General features: G+C 39.7%; 1 protein-coding gene across 2 annotated transcripts in view; it reads right to left on the reverse strand.

Annotated features, from left to right (window-relative positions):
• The window catches only part of SLC22A15 (solute carrier family 22 member 15), a 30,613-nt gene extending 14,953 nt beyond the window's left edge, over positions 1-15,660 (reverse strand). The window contains exons 1-6 of one of the 2 annotated variants that reach the window (XM_087716539.1): positions 15,382-15,659; positions 13,656-13,868; positions 10,298-10,430; positions 8,025-8,189; positions 2,496-2,625; positions 93-308 (exon numbers count right to left, since the gene is read on the reverse strand). In XM_087716539.1, the coding sequence (XP_087572665.1) occupies positions 93-308; positions 2,496-2,625; positions 8,025-8,189; positions 10,298-10,430; positions 13,656-13,868; positions 15,382-15,468 (944 nt within the window). In that variant the 5' untranslated portion in view covers positions 15,469-15,659. Of the gene's footprint in view, positions 1-92; positions 309-2,495; positions 2,626-8,024; positions 8,190-10,297; positions 10,431-13,655; positions 13,869-15,381 lie in introns of both variants that reach the window. The other variant, XM_087716540.1, reaches the window with a different exon arrangement.
• Positions 15,661-15,950: the final 290 nt, after the last annotated feature.

A 15,950-nucleotide genomic window follows, 5' to 3' on the forward strand; every position in this document is an offset into this window, starting at 1 on the left:
GTCCCCAAATCACTACCTGACTATTTTATGACATATTTCAGTAAACCGAAAGCAGAACTTCAAAGATAATTTTTAAAAAGTAGCATATATACCAGATGTACAGCATGACCAGAGTACGTCCCAAAAGGATCTTATATCGGAACAGATCCATAATACTACAAGACTCCTTACAACTCCATGCAGTTGGAAGTTTAAGTGAAAAAGTGCACTTGGGCTTGTAGTTTCTCTTTGCAATGAGGTAGAGAGAATCTTCAGCTTCATGGAGCCGACCTTGGGAATATAACCAACGAGGTGACTCAGGAATGAATCTAGAAGGAAAGAACCATTCATTGAGAAAACTAGGGATATTTTACTACTGAAAACTTCATGCTGGTGCACATATTATGGACATATTTTAAACAAAAAATAAGCATCATCTTATGAATAAATGAGAACAAGTTTGCAAATATGCAGCACTGTTTTAAAACATTTAAAGAAATATGTTTAACATGCAAATCCAAATTTTGAATATTTTATGCAGTATCAAAGCAAGAAGATAGAAACATTGGATATTGGCACAGCTTGCTCTAATATAATCAGAACCACGGATGTAGCACAATTAATCTTCAGGGGGGATTCAGATCTGCCGGGCAGGAGATCAGTTTTATTAGTAGCTCTATTAATAGTATTTGTAAATTTTAGTTGTATGATTTTATGAATATTTTACAGACAAATTATTGTTTTGTTCATGTAACCTATAATTGTGAGAAAGGGTGACATACAAATGTTGATTCGCAGCTCAAAAAACATATTTCAACAATATAGTGGTTGATCATAAATTTATCCATTCTTCATCTGAACTGTCTCTTCTTTATTTCATTCCCCTAAGTAACTTAAAGTTCAGATAGATTAAATATTAAACAAGAAGTATATAGAATACATTTTTTCAAATATTCTCCCAATAAAGTTTCCATTCTGTTACCAGGCGCTTTTATAAATTCAAACTTGCAATAAGAAGAAATGCATTTCTTTCTTCTCAATGCAAATTGCTTAAGTAAACTACTAGTTTTAATTCAAATGTTCACATTTTATCCTTTCATTACTTTAAGAATGAAAGAGGGATGTAGGGATGTAAGCAAAATTTTCTTTGGACTGAGCTTTGAAAAACAATCAATCAAACAAAATATTTTGAGGTTTTCAGTTATTTAGCATAGTGAGAAAAAGCTAAACTCAGATTTTGGTGGCTTCATTGACACGTCCATGAAAATTTCTTGGCAGCAATACACAAGCAGTTCACTACAGCCTGTTTCTGGGAAGTTATTTTCATTCAAGTTCCAAAGCTGTCTTAGATTCAGGTATTTCCAGTCTCCCATCCAAGTATTTGGATTGAACCGGTTTTGATTCTTTCAGGGGAGGTAACACACACAAGACTAACATATACACCTTCCTTTCAGTTATTACAAGAAGTGTTTAAGATGTGTTTGTATATGTGCACATGCTTCTGAAGGAAGCCTTTCTCCTTCCACTCTTTAAAGTCCCTCCCCCCCAACTTTGGTATATTTTAATCTATTTTTTTTAACTGGTAGTCCCCTGGAGAGTGGAGGGAAATCCCTGGCAACTGCAGACAGGTAAAACCTGGGTCCTGAGTGGTGCAGGAGTGGACTAAACCCAACACAGGTAGCAGAGTGGGGGGACAGGCAAAGGCTGAGGCAAGCATTGCCACTGTAGAAAAGCCGCCAGTGGGAGGGAAAAAGTGGGAGGGAAGCCACTTGCTGGGTGATTAGGTTGCTGTTTAATTGTGGCTGCTCAGAAAATGGCACCCACTTTTGGGACAAAGTCAAGTCCAGTGGCCCAGGAACACTGGGGGTGGGGTGGCATGATTGGTAGCAGAGATGGGGTGGAAAGTAGGCACGAGGCCTGTGGAGGGTAGGGGCAAGAGTGGAGGGGTGGCACTGCAGGGTCTCTGTGGTTGGTTGTAAGGGAAAACGACTGTGGGGATACTTCAGTTGCTAAAATTTTGAAACAGGCTTTGTAGCTTGGGGGAGGGGCTGTTCTAACTCTGAATGGTACTTAAGTAATCTCTGTTGTATCTCAAGGCTTCAGATTCTTAGTACAGGTTATCAATAGCTGGTATCTTATGAAATCTGAAGACAGAAACTAACTTGCATGAACCAAACTTGATATAACAAGCAAAAAAAAGTATGTTCAACACAGGAACCCGTGAAGATAGGCTCACCCCAGACAGTGTCAATAGTAGCAGTGTTGCAACCACCTCTTGGCTTGTGTTTTTAGATTCAAGACAGTACACTTTAGGAGTAACAGTGGAAACTATTTAAAAGGAGAATTATTAAGACAAAGAAATTTAGAAGATAAATACCAAGAAAAGAGCCAAAATTATTTTCAAGTATAGAAAAATTAGGATGGAAGAGACTGAAAAGAGGACAAAAAACTATTCTTTTTATTCAGTGACAAATACTACCCATATTTTAGCAAAATAATGTAGGTATATAACTTACAGACAAAGGAGAAAGACTACCGCTCCCTCCAGGTTAACCATCAATGCTAATAATCTCCAGGAGCGAATGAGATATCCTAACAAAGCATACTGAGCAATTCCCACAGCAAAGAAGAGGCAACCAAGTGATCCTATTATAATGCAGATAGGGGGGAAAGTGTTATTGACAATTTTGTAGTGACTTCCAAAGTGATGATTTATTAGACAAGCGGAGAAGAACAAATATGCAGACCTTGTTCATAATACATAAACAACTGCAGTTAAATGCAGTTAAAGAACATTCAAAACTCTGAAAAGTGGTAGATGCCATCCAAAAAGGCTGTTATAGACATATTCCAACATTCAAAATGTAGTGCAGTGTAGTCCAGCGCAGAGTAAAATGGTACTATCACTTCTTAGTGTCTTGAAACTCTCCCTCTTTTGATGCAGCCTAGGATTGTATTGGCTTTTTTGGAAGCCACAGCACACCGCTCATACTTAAGTGGTTTCTATTAGGACACCTAGATCCCTCTCACAGTTACTTATGTTGAGTCCTATTCCAAACCTGGGTCTTTTTACAGCGGGTCTATGACAATTTGCCACAGCCAACCTGTCACAGCCAACTCACCATGGCCAACTTGTTGCGGCCAACTCACTGTGGGACAACTCACTGCGGGACAAGAGTTAGACTGATATCAAAGAAATGGTGGAATAGAATCATTAAAGAAAGGATGCAAAAGGAGGGACAGAATGAAATGTAAATAACAAAAATTAAAATATTTTTAAAATTTATACGAGTTGTCCCATGGTGAGTTGTCCCATGGTAAGCTGGCCATGGTGAACGGGCCATGGCAAGTTGTCTGCAGCGAGTTGTCCCATTCCATTTTATGGCTTCTGAGCTGCATATAGCCCTTTGGCTGTCCTTGTCTAGCCTGCATACTGTAAGTCAATTGGGAATTAGAAATCAAATGTAAATAAGTATAAATCATGCATGCAATACAACTACATTGCTTTTATTTTGGAAACTAATTTTTTTCAATTTATGTATGTGACTGCGCACGCTTACGCACCATCACAGCCCTATTGGTTCAGGCCTCCACAACTGTCCCAATTTCTCTTGTAGCCTCTTGGGAAAATTAATTGGCCACATCTAGTCTACTCTATACCTATGTACTTGGTTTTTCCTGCCTAAGTGTGGGATCTTGCTTTTCTCACCATTGAGCTGCCTCTTACTGGATAGGACCCAATATTCAAGTCTCTCAAGGTCCTTTTGGAACTTGAGCCTATCTTCTACAGTGTTGGCATTCCCCCCATCTTAGTGTCACTGTCTTAATTCTCTGCAATTTCTTACACAGAAAACATGACTTAGAATAAAAATCAAAGTTTAATTCAGAAAACCTATTTTTGCACTCCACAATAACTAGAAAACAATTTTCCCAGGAAACTGACCATGATTGAAAAAGGAGGTATGTGGTTCCCAAAGCAGAACATTTTTCCTTTGAATTAGCTTTAACTTCAATCCATAGAAGGTATGCCAGTCAAGTCAATTCCAAATGTCTCTTTACCGTGTCAGTAAATTCAACTCTCTCCCAAATTTCTCATTTTGAGAGAGCTGTTTCATTCCCAACCCATCTATATAGAGCAGGCTTGTCAAACTGGCTGCAGGCTGGATGTGTCACACACAGGCCACGCCCACCCTGGCTCCACAAAGGCAAAAAAAAATTACAATACATCACGATATGTCACGTGACATGATCAAGTTTGATATCCATGATATAGAATATACAAGCAATTGAGGCCACCTTTCTTCCTCAATCTCCCTGTAAATTAGTCTCAATCCTTCATGGTTCCAACTCCCTTCCTAGCCACATTTTCAATCTCCCCACTTTTCTGTCATGATCCTGAACCTTCTTACCATTCATTCCTTACATGCTCATGGCCCAACTCACTCTATTTTCTGTCTTTTCATATTTGTTTCAACAGAGATAGTTAGAAACAAACAAGCACTGATCCTCTTTTCCCCCCAAGCAACACTTGTTATTCAATCAGAAAGGAAACAGGCAGCTGCACTGATGGCCCAACTACCAGGAAAAGGAACAGTACTGTACAAACATTTTGGGTAATTTTTTAAAATTTAAAATTTGAATTTTAAAGATTCAAAAATTCAAGCAACTTATTACATAGGAGGGCAGATGACATTATAATATCCACAGATATGGGCAATAGAGGGCAACCAGAATGAACTAATTAAATAAGATAAATACTTAAACCATTATTATAGACATTTGCTTTTATATTCAAGAATAATTTGCCATTAACAGACAGAAACAGTGGGTACAATTACAATTTTATACCAAACTGATGCCTGACATATTCTGAACATTCAAACATCTCTCGAGAAATAAGAATTAGGAGGGAACTCACAGGATTTAAGATGAATCTATTAGAGAAGTGAATGTAATATATTATAGTTTCATTGCAGATTATTAGACATGTAACATCATTAATATATTTTATTTAAAAAAATAAATTAAAATATTTTAATTGAAAGTAGTAAAAGAACTATACTATAAAAATATATTTTATGAGAAACATAACTGTAGTCATTTCTAAGAATTTATTATTGTATAGTTTCTATTCTTAGTAGATACTCCCGTGACCCGTCAAAACCGCGGTCCACAAAAGTGCGCTCGACGAAAGCGCGCATTTGACGTCATCACAGCGCGACGAAAAAAATTAAAAATTGAAATAAAAATAAAATTAAAGCAAGCCGATTCACATAAAGGTAAGGGTTAGGTTTAGGGTTAGGGTTAGGTTAAGGGTTAGGGTTAGGTTTAGAGCGTTAGGGTTACGTTTAGCGTTAGGTTAAGGGTTAGCGTTAGGTTTAGCGTTAGGTTAAGGGTTAGATTTAGGGTTAGGTTAAGGGTTAGGTTTAGGGTTAGGTTTAGGGTTAGGTTTGGGGGGGTTAGGGTAAGGTTTTCGCTTTATTTTTACATTTATCGATCACAGCGCGATGTTTTCGTCGCGCTGTGATGACGTCACGTACGCGCTTTCGTCGAGCGCGCTTTTGTCTACCGCGGTTTTGTGGTGGAACCGATACTCCAACTTCAGGACTACATTTCAAAATGTTCTCAAGATAAAATTTTGCCACACTGAAATTAGACTAAGGGCAAATGGTGGACTTCTACATAACAAGAATTTTAAAAATGGAAAAACCAAAAACATCCCATTTCTTAAATAATAAATAAAACACAATATCAAAATAAATAAGATACAACCTATCTGATTCTTCCAAATACATTACCGCAAACATTTATTATGAACTGAGCTCATATGGGATCCTTCAAAAAAGCAGGGCTCCTAGGATTAAAATACTAAAGATGGGAGGAAGAAAGAAAATAGAGGACAATTAAGAAAAGAACTGCTGATAGCTTAAAGTCAAGATCAAGGATTAAGATCAAAAAGAGAACAAAGGCAGGTGTGAAAAATGCAATGAGAACAGCAGTGGGTGCACGTTAAGACAGAAGCAGAAACAAGTCCAAGAGATGGGAAGAAACATTCACATTCAGAGAAAATGAAAACAGAAGGGTTTGCATTTAATGTAAACCAAATCTGCCATTCCCAAATAGCACTTTGGCAAATCTGCTATAGTGATGGGTAGAATCATATTACATGCAGATATTACATGTGGTCCTTGTTTAATGACCACGGATTCAGCAATTGTTCAAATTTATGAAAGCACTGAATAAGAGGTAGCTCTCAGAATTTTGGCAAACACAGCATGCCAGTTATGAGATTGCAATTTGCAATTTTCGTACTGGCTTCCCACAAGCACAGTCAAAAGGGAAGCTAGGGCCACAGGAAGTCCTTGCTTAATGACCCACATGCACCTCATCTAATGACCACAACCAGAACTGCTAAAATGTCTGTTACTAAATGGTACATTTAGGTGGATGATATACATCTCAGAAGGCATTATCACCTTGGCATGGTGAGGAAGCTCTTTAATGAAAGTGATGGTGACAGAAACATAAGCTTCTAGATTGGATTACCCTCATTGGCAAGAGGATAAAACCCTTGGGCAATAAAAAGAAAACAGCCAGACTCTATAGAGACACATTCAATAGGAAAGGAAAGAGCTCTCAGTCAAGAACTCCAAGAAGTAGAGTAAAATATGGAAAATGAGATACATTTTTAAGATCAGAAAAATCAAAGAAAAACTTATAGCTAAGATATGAATACAAGAACAATCACACATCTATAACAAAGGCAAATGGAAATACTATACTGAAACCTTTTACAAGCAGGATTAAAGAATAACAAAACCATCTAAAGATAAAATCTATTCAGAAACCAACTCCACTAGATAGTAAGGTGACAAACCAGCTGTCAAAAAGGGAAGTGCCAGTCTAAATAAAATGCCCATTGAACTGTTTAAAACTTCAAGAAAGAGGGCAATTAAAGTGCTAACTGCTCAGATTCAACAAATGGATGAACTAATCTGTTTTGAAGAGATACTGACTATTCTTCTGAAGGCAATGATTAGCAAGCATAAACTCACATATATAATGTAAACACCTGGTGTACTAGAAAAAAGTTTGGCAAATTTGAGATTAGAAGATGGAACAACAGGTGGTTCAGGTAGATATATATAGATAGGATCAGAGATATCACTGATGAGCTGCAAATTATCATTCAGAATATGATGATCAGAATATGAAGCATTATCTATAATGTTACCAGGAATTGAGCTTAATTCGATGGCACCTGACTAAACTACATGTATATTTGTAAGGATTTTTTTAAAAATCACAAACGATTTACAAGACTGACAGAAGCTAAAGCTAATCATATGATACACAGGTCATTCCTGGGCCCAGCAACAGAGTACCAAACAATTTCCATCCAGTCTCCAACTTTCCTTTCTGGGGAAGATTGCCGAGAAGGTGGTATACTTGCAGCTCTTAGGGCTCTGGAGGAAGGGAATTATTGGGAACCACTGCAGTCAGATTTCACATCAAGATGAGAACTAAGATGGCATGGGGCATCTTCATGGATAACCTCTGGAAGACCCTAAATGGAGCTGTGTATCCATTCTGGCAATCCTGATACCTCCGTGGCTTTTAATATTTATTTATTTATTTATTTATTTATTTGACTTATATACCATTGTTCATGGTAGTTGGATCAATTCAGGGGACTGGCAGCAGGGAGTCATGGTTCTCCAGTGGTTCTCCTCTTTTTTGGAGGTGGATCCCAGTCAGTGTAGGAGGAAGACAAAGACCCAGTCATAAGTCTCTGCTTTGGAGAGTACCACAGGCTCAAACTCACTCCCAGCTCTTATTTAATATCTATATGAAGCTTCTGGGTGAGGATATCTATCAGCACAGAATCAAACATCATGATGGCACATTATGAAATTAACATTATACATGTGTAGACAAACTACTTGTTAATTTTTAATATGTGATGTAGCTTTTAATTATTAGTGAATTATCATGAGTATTTGCTATAAGGGTAAATCTGAAAGATCTAACCATTAAATCTGTACCTGCCAATGCCCAATAAGCAGTTCCCAAACATTCATTCAACAGGACAAAAGCAACCAGTGACATTCCACCATTCATTATTCCAACCAAGAAACGAGAAACTGCAAAAAACTCATATGTAGGAGAAAATCCATTAGCAACAGCAAATACAATGTCAAGGCCAAAACCTAGAAGAGAAAGAAAAAAAATCCTTTAGAACTATTTGATAGTGTTTAATGCTGATTTTATTGATTTCCTCCCCAAAATCAAGCACGTTTATAAAACAAAATCATTTAGTATTAAAATGCATTGAGTTACTCAAAAACAGTAGACACTAGTTACTAATCTCGGTTAAGAATGAAAGTATATTGTTTCAGATTAACTTTTAAGAAAATTCACATGACTCACTTTGTGGAAAAAGAAGAAGAAAACCTTAAAGACCACATTTGATTAAAAGTAAAAATATCTGATGTTTGGAAGTGCTTTAAGTACCTTTTGATTGAACTATGAAGCCAAATATAATTGTACAATCAATATTTATCTCCTGTCTTATACAGGTAATCCTTGATTTACTACATTTGGGACCATAGTATCTGTTGCTAATGCAGTTATAAATGTGACATCACATTACCACATCACACAATAGCAGCAATCCTGGCACTCCTCATTTCCATCGTTAAACAAATTCTACTGGTCATTAGGTGAGGACTCATTGCAATCAAAGCCATCCCTGGCTAGGTTTTGCCCAGTCAAAGCCTTGGCTTTTCTAAGGTAAGAGATTGACTCCCCTTCAACTCTCCCCAATTGTCTATTCCCCATCATCTCTGTCCTTTTGCACCTTGCCTTATAGGATGGCAAGAGCCACAAAACCATGCAACTTTGTGCTGGCGGAGTTGAGATAGCTGCTTACAGCGTGGGGCTTGAGGCAGCATTTCTCAGGGGCAGTGGTGGCAATGGGGTTGTAATAGGGGGTAGTTGTAATAGGAGACAGTGGCAACCGGATAAGACTGGTGAAGGACCCAGGCCTCAACTACATCTTCACCCTAATACTGACACCAAGGAGTGCCACTGTGCAAGGTGGCTAAAACACAGGCAGGGAAAGTTGTAGCATTTCCGCAGTTGTAGTGTGGATGAGCTGCAAAGTGGCTGAATGTTGATCATCTGAACAATGGAAGTGCTGCAAAGCCATATTTTCAAGGACCAGTCATAAATACCTTTGTTCAGAGTCACCATAATTTTGAATGGTAATAAACTAAGGACTATGTAGAGAGATTTTCATTTCTACACATTGGAAACCACTCATGTGATATGATATGGTTACTCGAGCGACAATATTTATAGAATCATAGGGCTGGAAGGGATCTTGGGAGGTTTTCAAGTTCAGTCCCCTGCCCAAGGCAGATCTTACATTATCCTGAGCAAATGGCTGCTCAATCTTTTCTTGAAGACCTCCAGGGACAGTGCACCCACAATTCTGGGAGACACGATGTTCCATTGGTTAATTGTTTTCACTGTGAGGAAGTTTATCCTTAGACCCAGATTGAATCTCTCTTTAACAAGCTTCCACCCACTGCTTTTTGTCCTGCCCTCAGGTACTTTGGAGAATAAGTCGAACACACACACACACCCGGGTGGCAGTCCCATAATTTGGCTGGACAGACCTAATCATTCCTTGTACAATTTATCCCACGGACCCCCCCTTAGTTGCTCTTCTCTGCATTCTTTCTACAATCTCAATATCTATTTTATAGCATGGTGACCAGAATTGGACATAATATTCTAAGAGTGGCTATACTATTACAGCATAAAGTAGTACTATTATGTCTTGTGATCTTCATGCTATTCTTCCGTCGATGCAGCCTGGGACTGCATTGGCTTTTTTGGTATCTGTAGCACATTGCTGGCTCATACTAAAGTGTGGTTCACTAAGATACCTCATTTCTAGGTGCAGGTATTACTAGGTACATTACTCAGTAAGAAATTCCCATGTTCTTTCTCATTCTGAGGAACCAACTGTTTTTCTGTGATGGTTAGAGAAATTAGTTATCAATTGGAGAGATTAGTCAACCAAAGAGGCTCTCAATTGCTACACATATTGCTTCTTCCACAAACACACATTTCAGAGAAAAGTTCCTTCCCTTCCATGTGCAAGAAGGTGGAATAAAGAATAGTAAATCCTGCAACAAGCCGATTAAACTTGGCTACCTGAGGATTTACTCAGCTTTCTTGGTCATCATATTTCCAAGGATTAAACAGAGAAGACTAACATTTTCTACTAAATTCTAACACAACTTACCTATAAGAAAGACTTTTTTCCTCCCAAAACGATCTGATAGTTGCCCAAAAGTAATTACTCCAACAAACACACCGCCAAAGAAACATGAACTGGCAACACTGATCTTATATGAAGTATTGCCAATTAAAAACCACTATGGACAGAAAAGAGAATGTTAGGTAGAATCTAATGGAACTTATAAGAATTACTGAATCTTTCAACAAGAGGAAAACTAAACCCTGTTCAAAACTAATCTTCCGTCTTTCATTTTTCAGATATTCTATTTGACAGATGGCTATCTAAGAACAATAGAAAAGAGCACACTGACATTCCTGATGCAAACTGAAAAGGATATGAATTATTTATCACATCAAGTTTCATTCAGTATCCTCCCTTGGATTCCTATGCTCAACCACAGAGCCACTAAGACACCAAACATCCTTTTAAACACTTAGTCTGCAAACTTGAGAGTCAGATTCAAATGAAGCACCAGGGCTGGGGAAAATTCTAAAGGCCCTTCTTAAGGTTTCAGGAAAAATGCGTAATACATGTTTAGAACTGTATTGACTATCAGATCCCCCAGAGAATAAACTAATCACTGCCATTACTACAATTGTTGAAATTGCAGGCAGGGCTGTCTAGAATATAGTTATACAATACCTAAACAAATTGATTTCCAGAGAGATATGAGTAGGGTTGGAGACCAAAGAAAACAGTAGTGTCAACCATCCCGCTGAAACTGTCTTTCCTCCCCCCACCCCTCCACCGCATTGCTACTGTCAGGTTTTCAGCTTATGAAGCTTGGATAGGAGAGAGGCAGCCGTGACAAATAGTCACTGAAATAACTCTTATTCTTTCCAGAAAAAGAGATTGACAAAAAACACAATGGCCTTTTAGGTTGGTGGTTAAATTTCCTAGATTTTAGGTAGTATCCAGAAACCATCAAATTAATGAATAAATTCCCCATAAAAGAGTTAGGAGTTGATGTTTTTCAGTGAATAAAGTAATTTTTATAATTGTATTTATTTATGCTTTCTTATACTTTCTATTTTTCAAGGCCTTTTAAAGCTAAATTTAATACCAAAAACATTCATCAAAAACTACTTATTTGCTATCAAATTACTTTTATGTACTTCTGCAAAACAATTAACATTTCAAACTTGCTGATCAAAGCTGTTCAATAGAAATTTTGGAGTACTATGAGTCTCATATCAATGAGGAGGGAATTCTATTTCTGCTTTGACATCAAGGGACTCCAACTTAATGGCTGACTTTCAGAGTGAACCTAGGATAACTGACTGCAGCCAACTCACCAGCAGCAGCTCACCACCAATAGCCTCTGTCATGTTGCGGCAGCAGAACTCCACACAGCCAACTTGCCAAGGGGATAACTTTCCACAGGTGGCTGGAGGGAGAGCTGGGTGTGTGAGTGAGCAAAAGAGCTGGCAGAGTGCAGAGTGGTGGCTGGGGGCATCACACTTTCACATTCCTTGCTACCACTGCTGCTATCACTGAGCTCTAGGCCAAAGAGGCTAAAGATGGCAATGGTGGGCAGAGTGCGTGGCAGCAGCCGGGGTCACCCCATTTTTACACTGGCACCAACATGGGATGTTTTGGAGGTTCTATGTTTGCAAGAGAGCATTCCTGATAGCTATTATCTGGCTTGAACAATAATTAGTGAAACAGATTTTATAACTATAACAGAAGTGATATCCATTTACTGGATACAAAGGCAGAAGGAAGTTATTTGAAATATCATCATCTAGATAGGCAGAACAGGCAGAACTGTAAACAAAGAGGAAACAAAGAATACATTCTTTAAAATGTATATCTTGCTGCTCCACTGTGGACAAGTCATGAGTACTAAGAGTCAGTGTCATTGGAGTCACACCTCCAATAAGAGTTTGGCAAGGTGAGCAAGCAGAAAGAACGAACTGGAATCTGGCATTAGAGATTGAGGGGGAGGCATTTTTTCATATTTCTTTTCTTATTTTCTCTTTCTTTCCTATTTTTTTTTATCCAGACTATTACTAGCTCGAGAGGCAATTTCCAGGAGCTCATAACTACAAAATGCAAACAGGAAAGAGCTACATGGAAGTGTGTTCAGAGGACATCAAGGAAGGGTTCAAGCAACATAAATTAGGAAAACAACATGACCTTCAAAGTGTGTATGACATTGGTCTTCCTGTCTGAGGAGAATGTAAATAGCATTTTTTACATTTATATAACAAATATATGGAAGAATATGACTCGAAGGAACAAGAGCGTCGGAAGCTCAGGAACTGTGCTGTCTTCTAGATGCCTATATTCAAGATGTGATGGAAAGATTATCAAAACCATTGAAACCCACTAACAATTTTCTTTTCTCCAGATGTATACAGATGCAGCAATGAAATCACTTTATAAAGACAAAAATCTCATGTTCTTTCTATGAAGAAAAAACCAGCGAATAAGGATTTTCCTCTCCTCAGGTGGTGATTACTGGACAATAAAAGCTTTTTAGATGGTCCTTTCTTCCATCCTTCACTAAGTTTCTGTCTATTAACAGCTCAATCGCTATTCTGGGACATTCTGCCTTTAAAACAAGGTTCATTTAATTTGATTTTTTTCCAAAAGCTCAACATTGCTGCTTACGACTGCAAGTTCTAATATACCCGGGATGGTGAATCGGTGGCACACGTGCTGGCACGCAGAACCATTTGTCAGGGCATGCGAGGTGTTGCCCTGTCAGCTGGCCAGAGCGCATGTGCGTGCTGGCCAGATGATTTTAGCCATTTTTGAGGCCATTTTTTTACCCTCCCCAGGCTCTAGAGGCCTCCCCCACCCTTCCCGGAGGCCCTACAGAGGCTTCAGGAGCTTCCCTGAAGCCTCTGGAGTACAAAAAACTAGTCCTACGTGCAAACTGGAAATTCAGGAACGAACTTCCGGTTTGCTTGTAGGGCTGGTTTAAGCCCTCCGGAGGCTTCAGGCGGTTTCCCTGAAGGCTCCTGAGGACGAAAAAGGACCTTACGAGCAAAACGGAAGTCTGTCCTAAACTTCCAGTTTGCCTGTACGGCCAGTTTTTTGCACTCCAGAGGGTTCAAGGAAGCTCCTGAAGCCTCCGGAGGGCTGGGAAGGCTTTTTCACCCTCCCCAGGCTACTCTAAAGCCTTTGGAGCCTGGGGAGGGCGAAAAAAGCATGCAAAAAATGGGAGGGAGCACCTGTCATGCGCGCATGCGTGCTGGGGATCACGCATTGCATTATGGGTGTGGCACACCAGCGCACAACCCCCCTGCGCTCCCCCTGCTTTTGGCACACGAGCCAAAAAAGGTTCGCCATCACTGTAATATACTAACATTATAATATTCAGCCTTTTCACAGAAATTGTTATGCTTCATACCTCAGAGGCTATTGATGTAAAATTCTTGTTAAAATGTACATATTTATGAAGGTCATTCCAATTGGCTGTTAGAAGCCACTTTCTAAAGTTGTTTTCTTCAATAGTTGTGTCATTACTATGGCTATGATTAGGTAGTATTCCTTCAAGATCCCAGTGATAAGGTGGTATTGCTCCTACTAATGCAATGAGGAGAGATTCACTGGCTACATAGAGCTGAAACAAGAAAAAAATAACATCAAGATCAATGCCAGAAAAACAGACAACATTCAAAGCCTTCCAAAATTGAAGAGCCAGTTTGGTCTAGCAGTTAAGGTACCAGGCTTGAAAGGAGAAAATCATGAGTTCAAAACCTGCCTTAGTCATGAAAACCAGGTGGGTGACTTTGGGTCAATCTCTCTCTCTCAGCCCAACCCACTTCACAGGGGAAAATAGGAGGATGGTGTGTGGGATATGTCATCACCTTGAGTTATTTGTAAACATAATAAAGGCAGGATAAGAGCAGCATGGTGTCCTAGTGGTAAAGATCCCACTTGGAAGGTTGAGAGTTCAAGCCTAGATAGAGATATTTCTCACCTAGGACACAAAGAAAAAATATCTGCTGCAAAGTCTACATGATTTCAGGGCATCTGGCAAGTAAACGCTCAGCTTCATCCAGTTGTCTTGACTCTACCCCACATTAAGGGATTGCAGATTCATAAAAAGTGAGTTTTAATAAAGGCAGGAAATAAATAAACAAAAAAACCCAAATAAATTTCAAATAACAAATTTCTTAAAAGTGAAAAGGGTGATCTTTTTTATCTCTTGGATTATACTGGACTTCAAATACTACCAAATCAACTCTTTGGATACTTCAATTACAACTTGTTCACACTAAGATATATATGGCTGAGCTTTTGCCTGCCCATGAAACCATTATAAAATCTGACCAACTTCAATCAGTTTGAGTGAAATAGAAAAATCTGATAATTCAGACTTCCTGGTGTACTTGAACTATAAAAAAATACAGTGAATTGACAAAATTATTCAATGTATAGTTGTAAAGTCTTTACTCAACAAGCACACAATGTTAACCAACAAAGAGCCGAGGTGGCGCAGTGGTTAGAGTGCAGTACTGCAGGCCACTTCAGCTGACTGTTAGCTGCAGTTCGGTGGTTCAAATCTCACCGGCTCAAGGTTGACTCAGCCTTCCATCCTTCCGAGGTGGGTAAAATGAGGACCCAGACTGTGGGGGCAATATGCTGACTCTGTAAACCGCTTAGAGAGGGCTGAAAGCCCTAGGAAGCAGTATATAAGTCTAACTGCTATTGCTATTGCTAAATGACTCATACATTTTAAACCATGCAATTTCTACATCTCAAACTTCCTTCGATTGATTTGCACACAAAACATGATTTAATATTTTCAGTCATGTCTTTTGTGTAGTCTGTCTAAATTCTCCTGGAAGTTTATTAACAGGGCTGAGGCGTCTCATTTAAAACAGACAGCACACCTTTTCACCACCGTCTTGCTCTCTTAATCGCCCCTTAAATTCCCTGCATCCAGTTTTCTTGCGGGTTTTGTACGTGAACCCTCACGCCACCAGGACAGACGTTCCTTCCCGTCGTAAATCGCACACTCCGCTTTGCGAACCCTGCCCTACCCAGGACCAAAAGCGGCCCTTTCCTGATGGGCCATGCGAGCATCCCGCCCCTCTCGGCAAGAGATGCCCCTCGGGAGTCTTTCTCACCTGGAGCAGCACCGCCATCAAGACGCAAAGCCACACCTGGAAGGGGCCCATCTGACCCACCAGAGGGAAGGCCTCCTCCACCTCCATGGCGATACTCGCGAGGTGGCGGTCTTCCTCCTCTTCTCGGGTCGCGCATCCCCTTCCCCAGAACGCTCTTTTCCGGAGCCAAAGTGAAGCAGCGCTAACAGAGCAATCGGCACCCAAGAAGCAGAGGGCAGAAGTACGTATGCGCAGAAAGGAATCCCGACTTCCGCTCTAGGAAAGCCGTTCAGCTGGCTAAGAGATTTCCGGGTTGGGTCGGACGTCGCCTTTGTCCCGCGGGATAGGTGCTCATTTCAGAAGATGTAGCTGAGGTTGGGCGTTAGGGGGCGCTGGTCTCCGCTCCTTCAGATTCTCCTTAAAACTGCGCCTTCGTCGTATGAAAAGTGAGGTTCAGGGTGCAAAGTGGTTTGAAAACTAAGCAAATGGAAGTCGACGACCTAGAGGCCCGGGAAACCGTGCAACACGGCTAATAAGGCAGGGCACTATTAACTGAGGCCCGGAGAAAGAATTCAGATTGCTCTCCTGAC

The sequence above is a fragment of the Thamnophis sirtalis genome, unplaced genomic scaffold, assembly GCF_051295495.1.
Source record: "Thamnophis sirtalis isolate CommonGarterSnake01/CBP01778 unplaced genomic scaffold, rThaSir2_p1.2 scaffold_5, whole genome shotgun sequence".
Taxonomy (NCBI): Eukaryota; Metazoa; Chordata; class Lepidosauria; order Squamata; family Natricidae; genus Thamnophis; species Thamnophis sirtalis.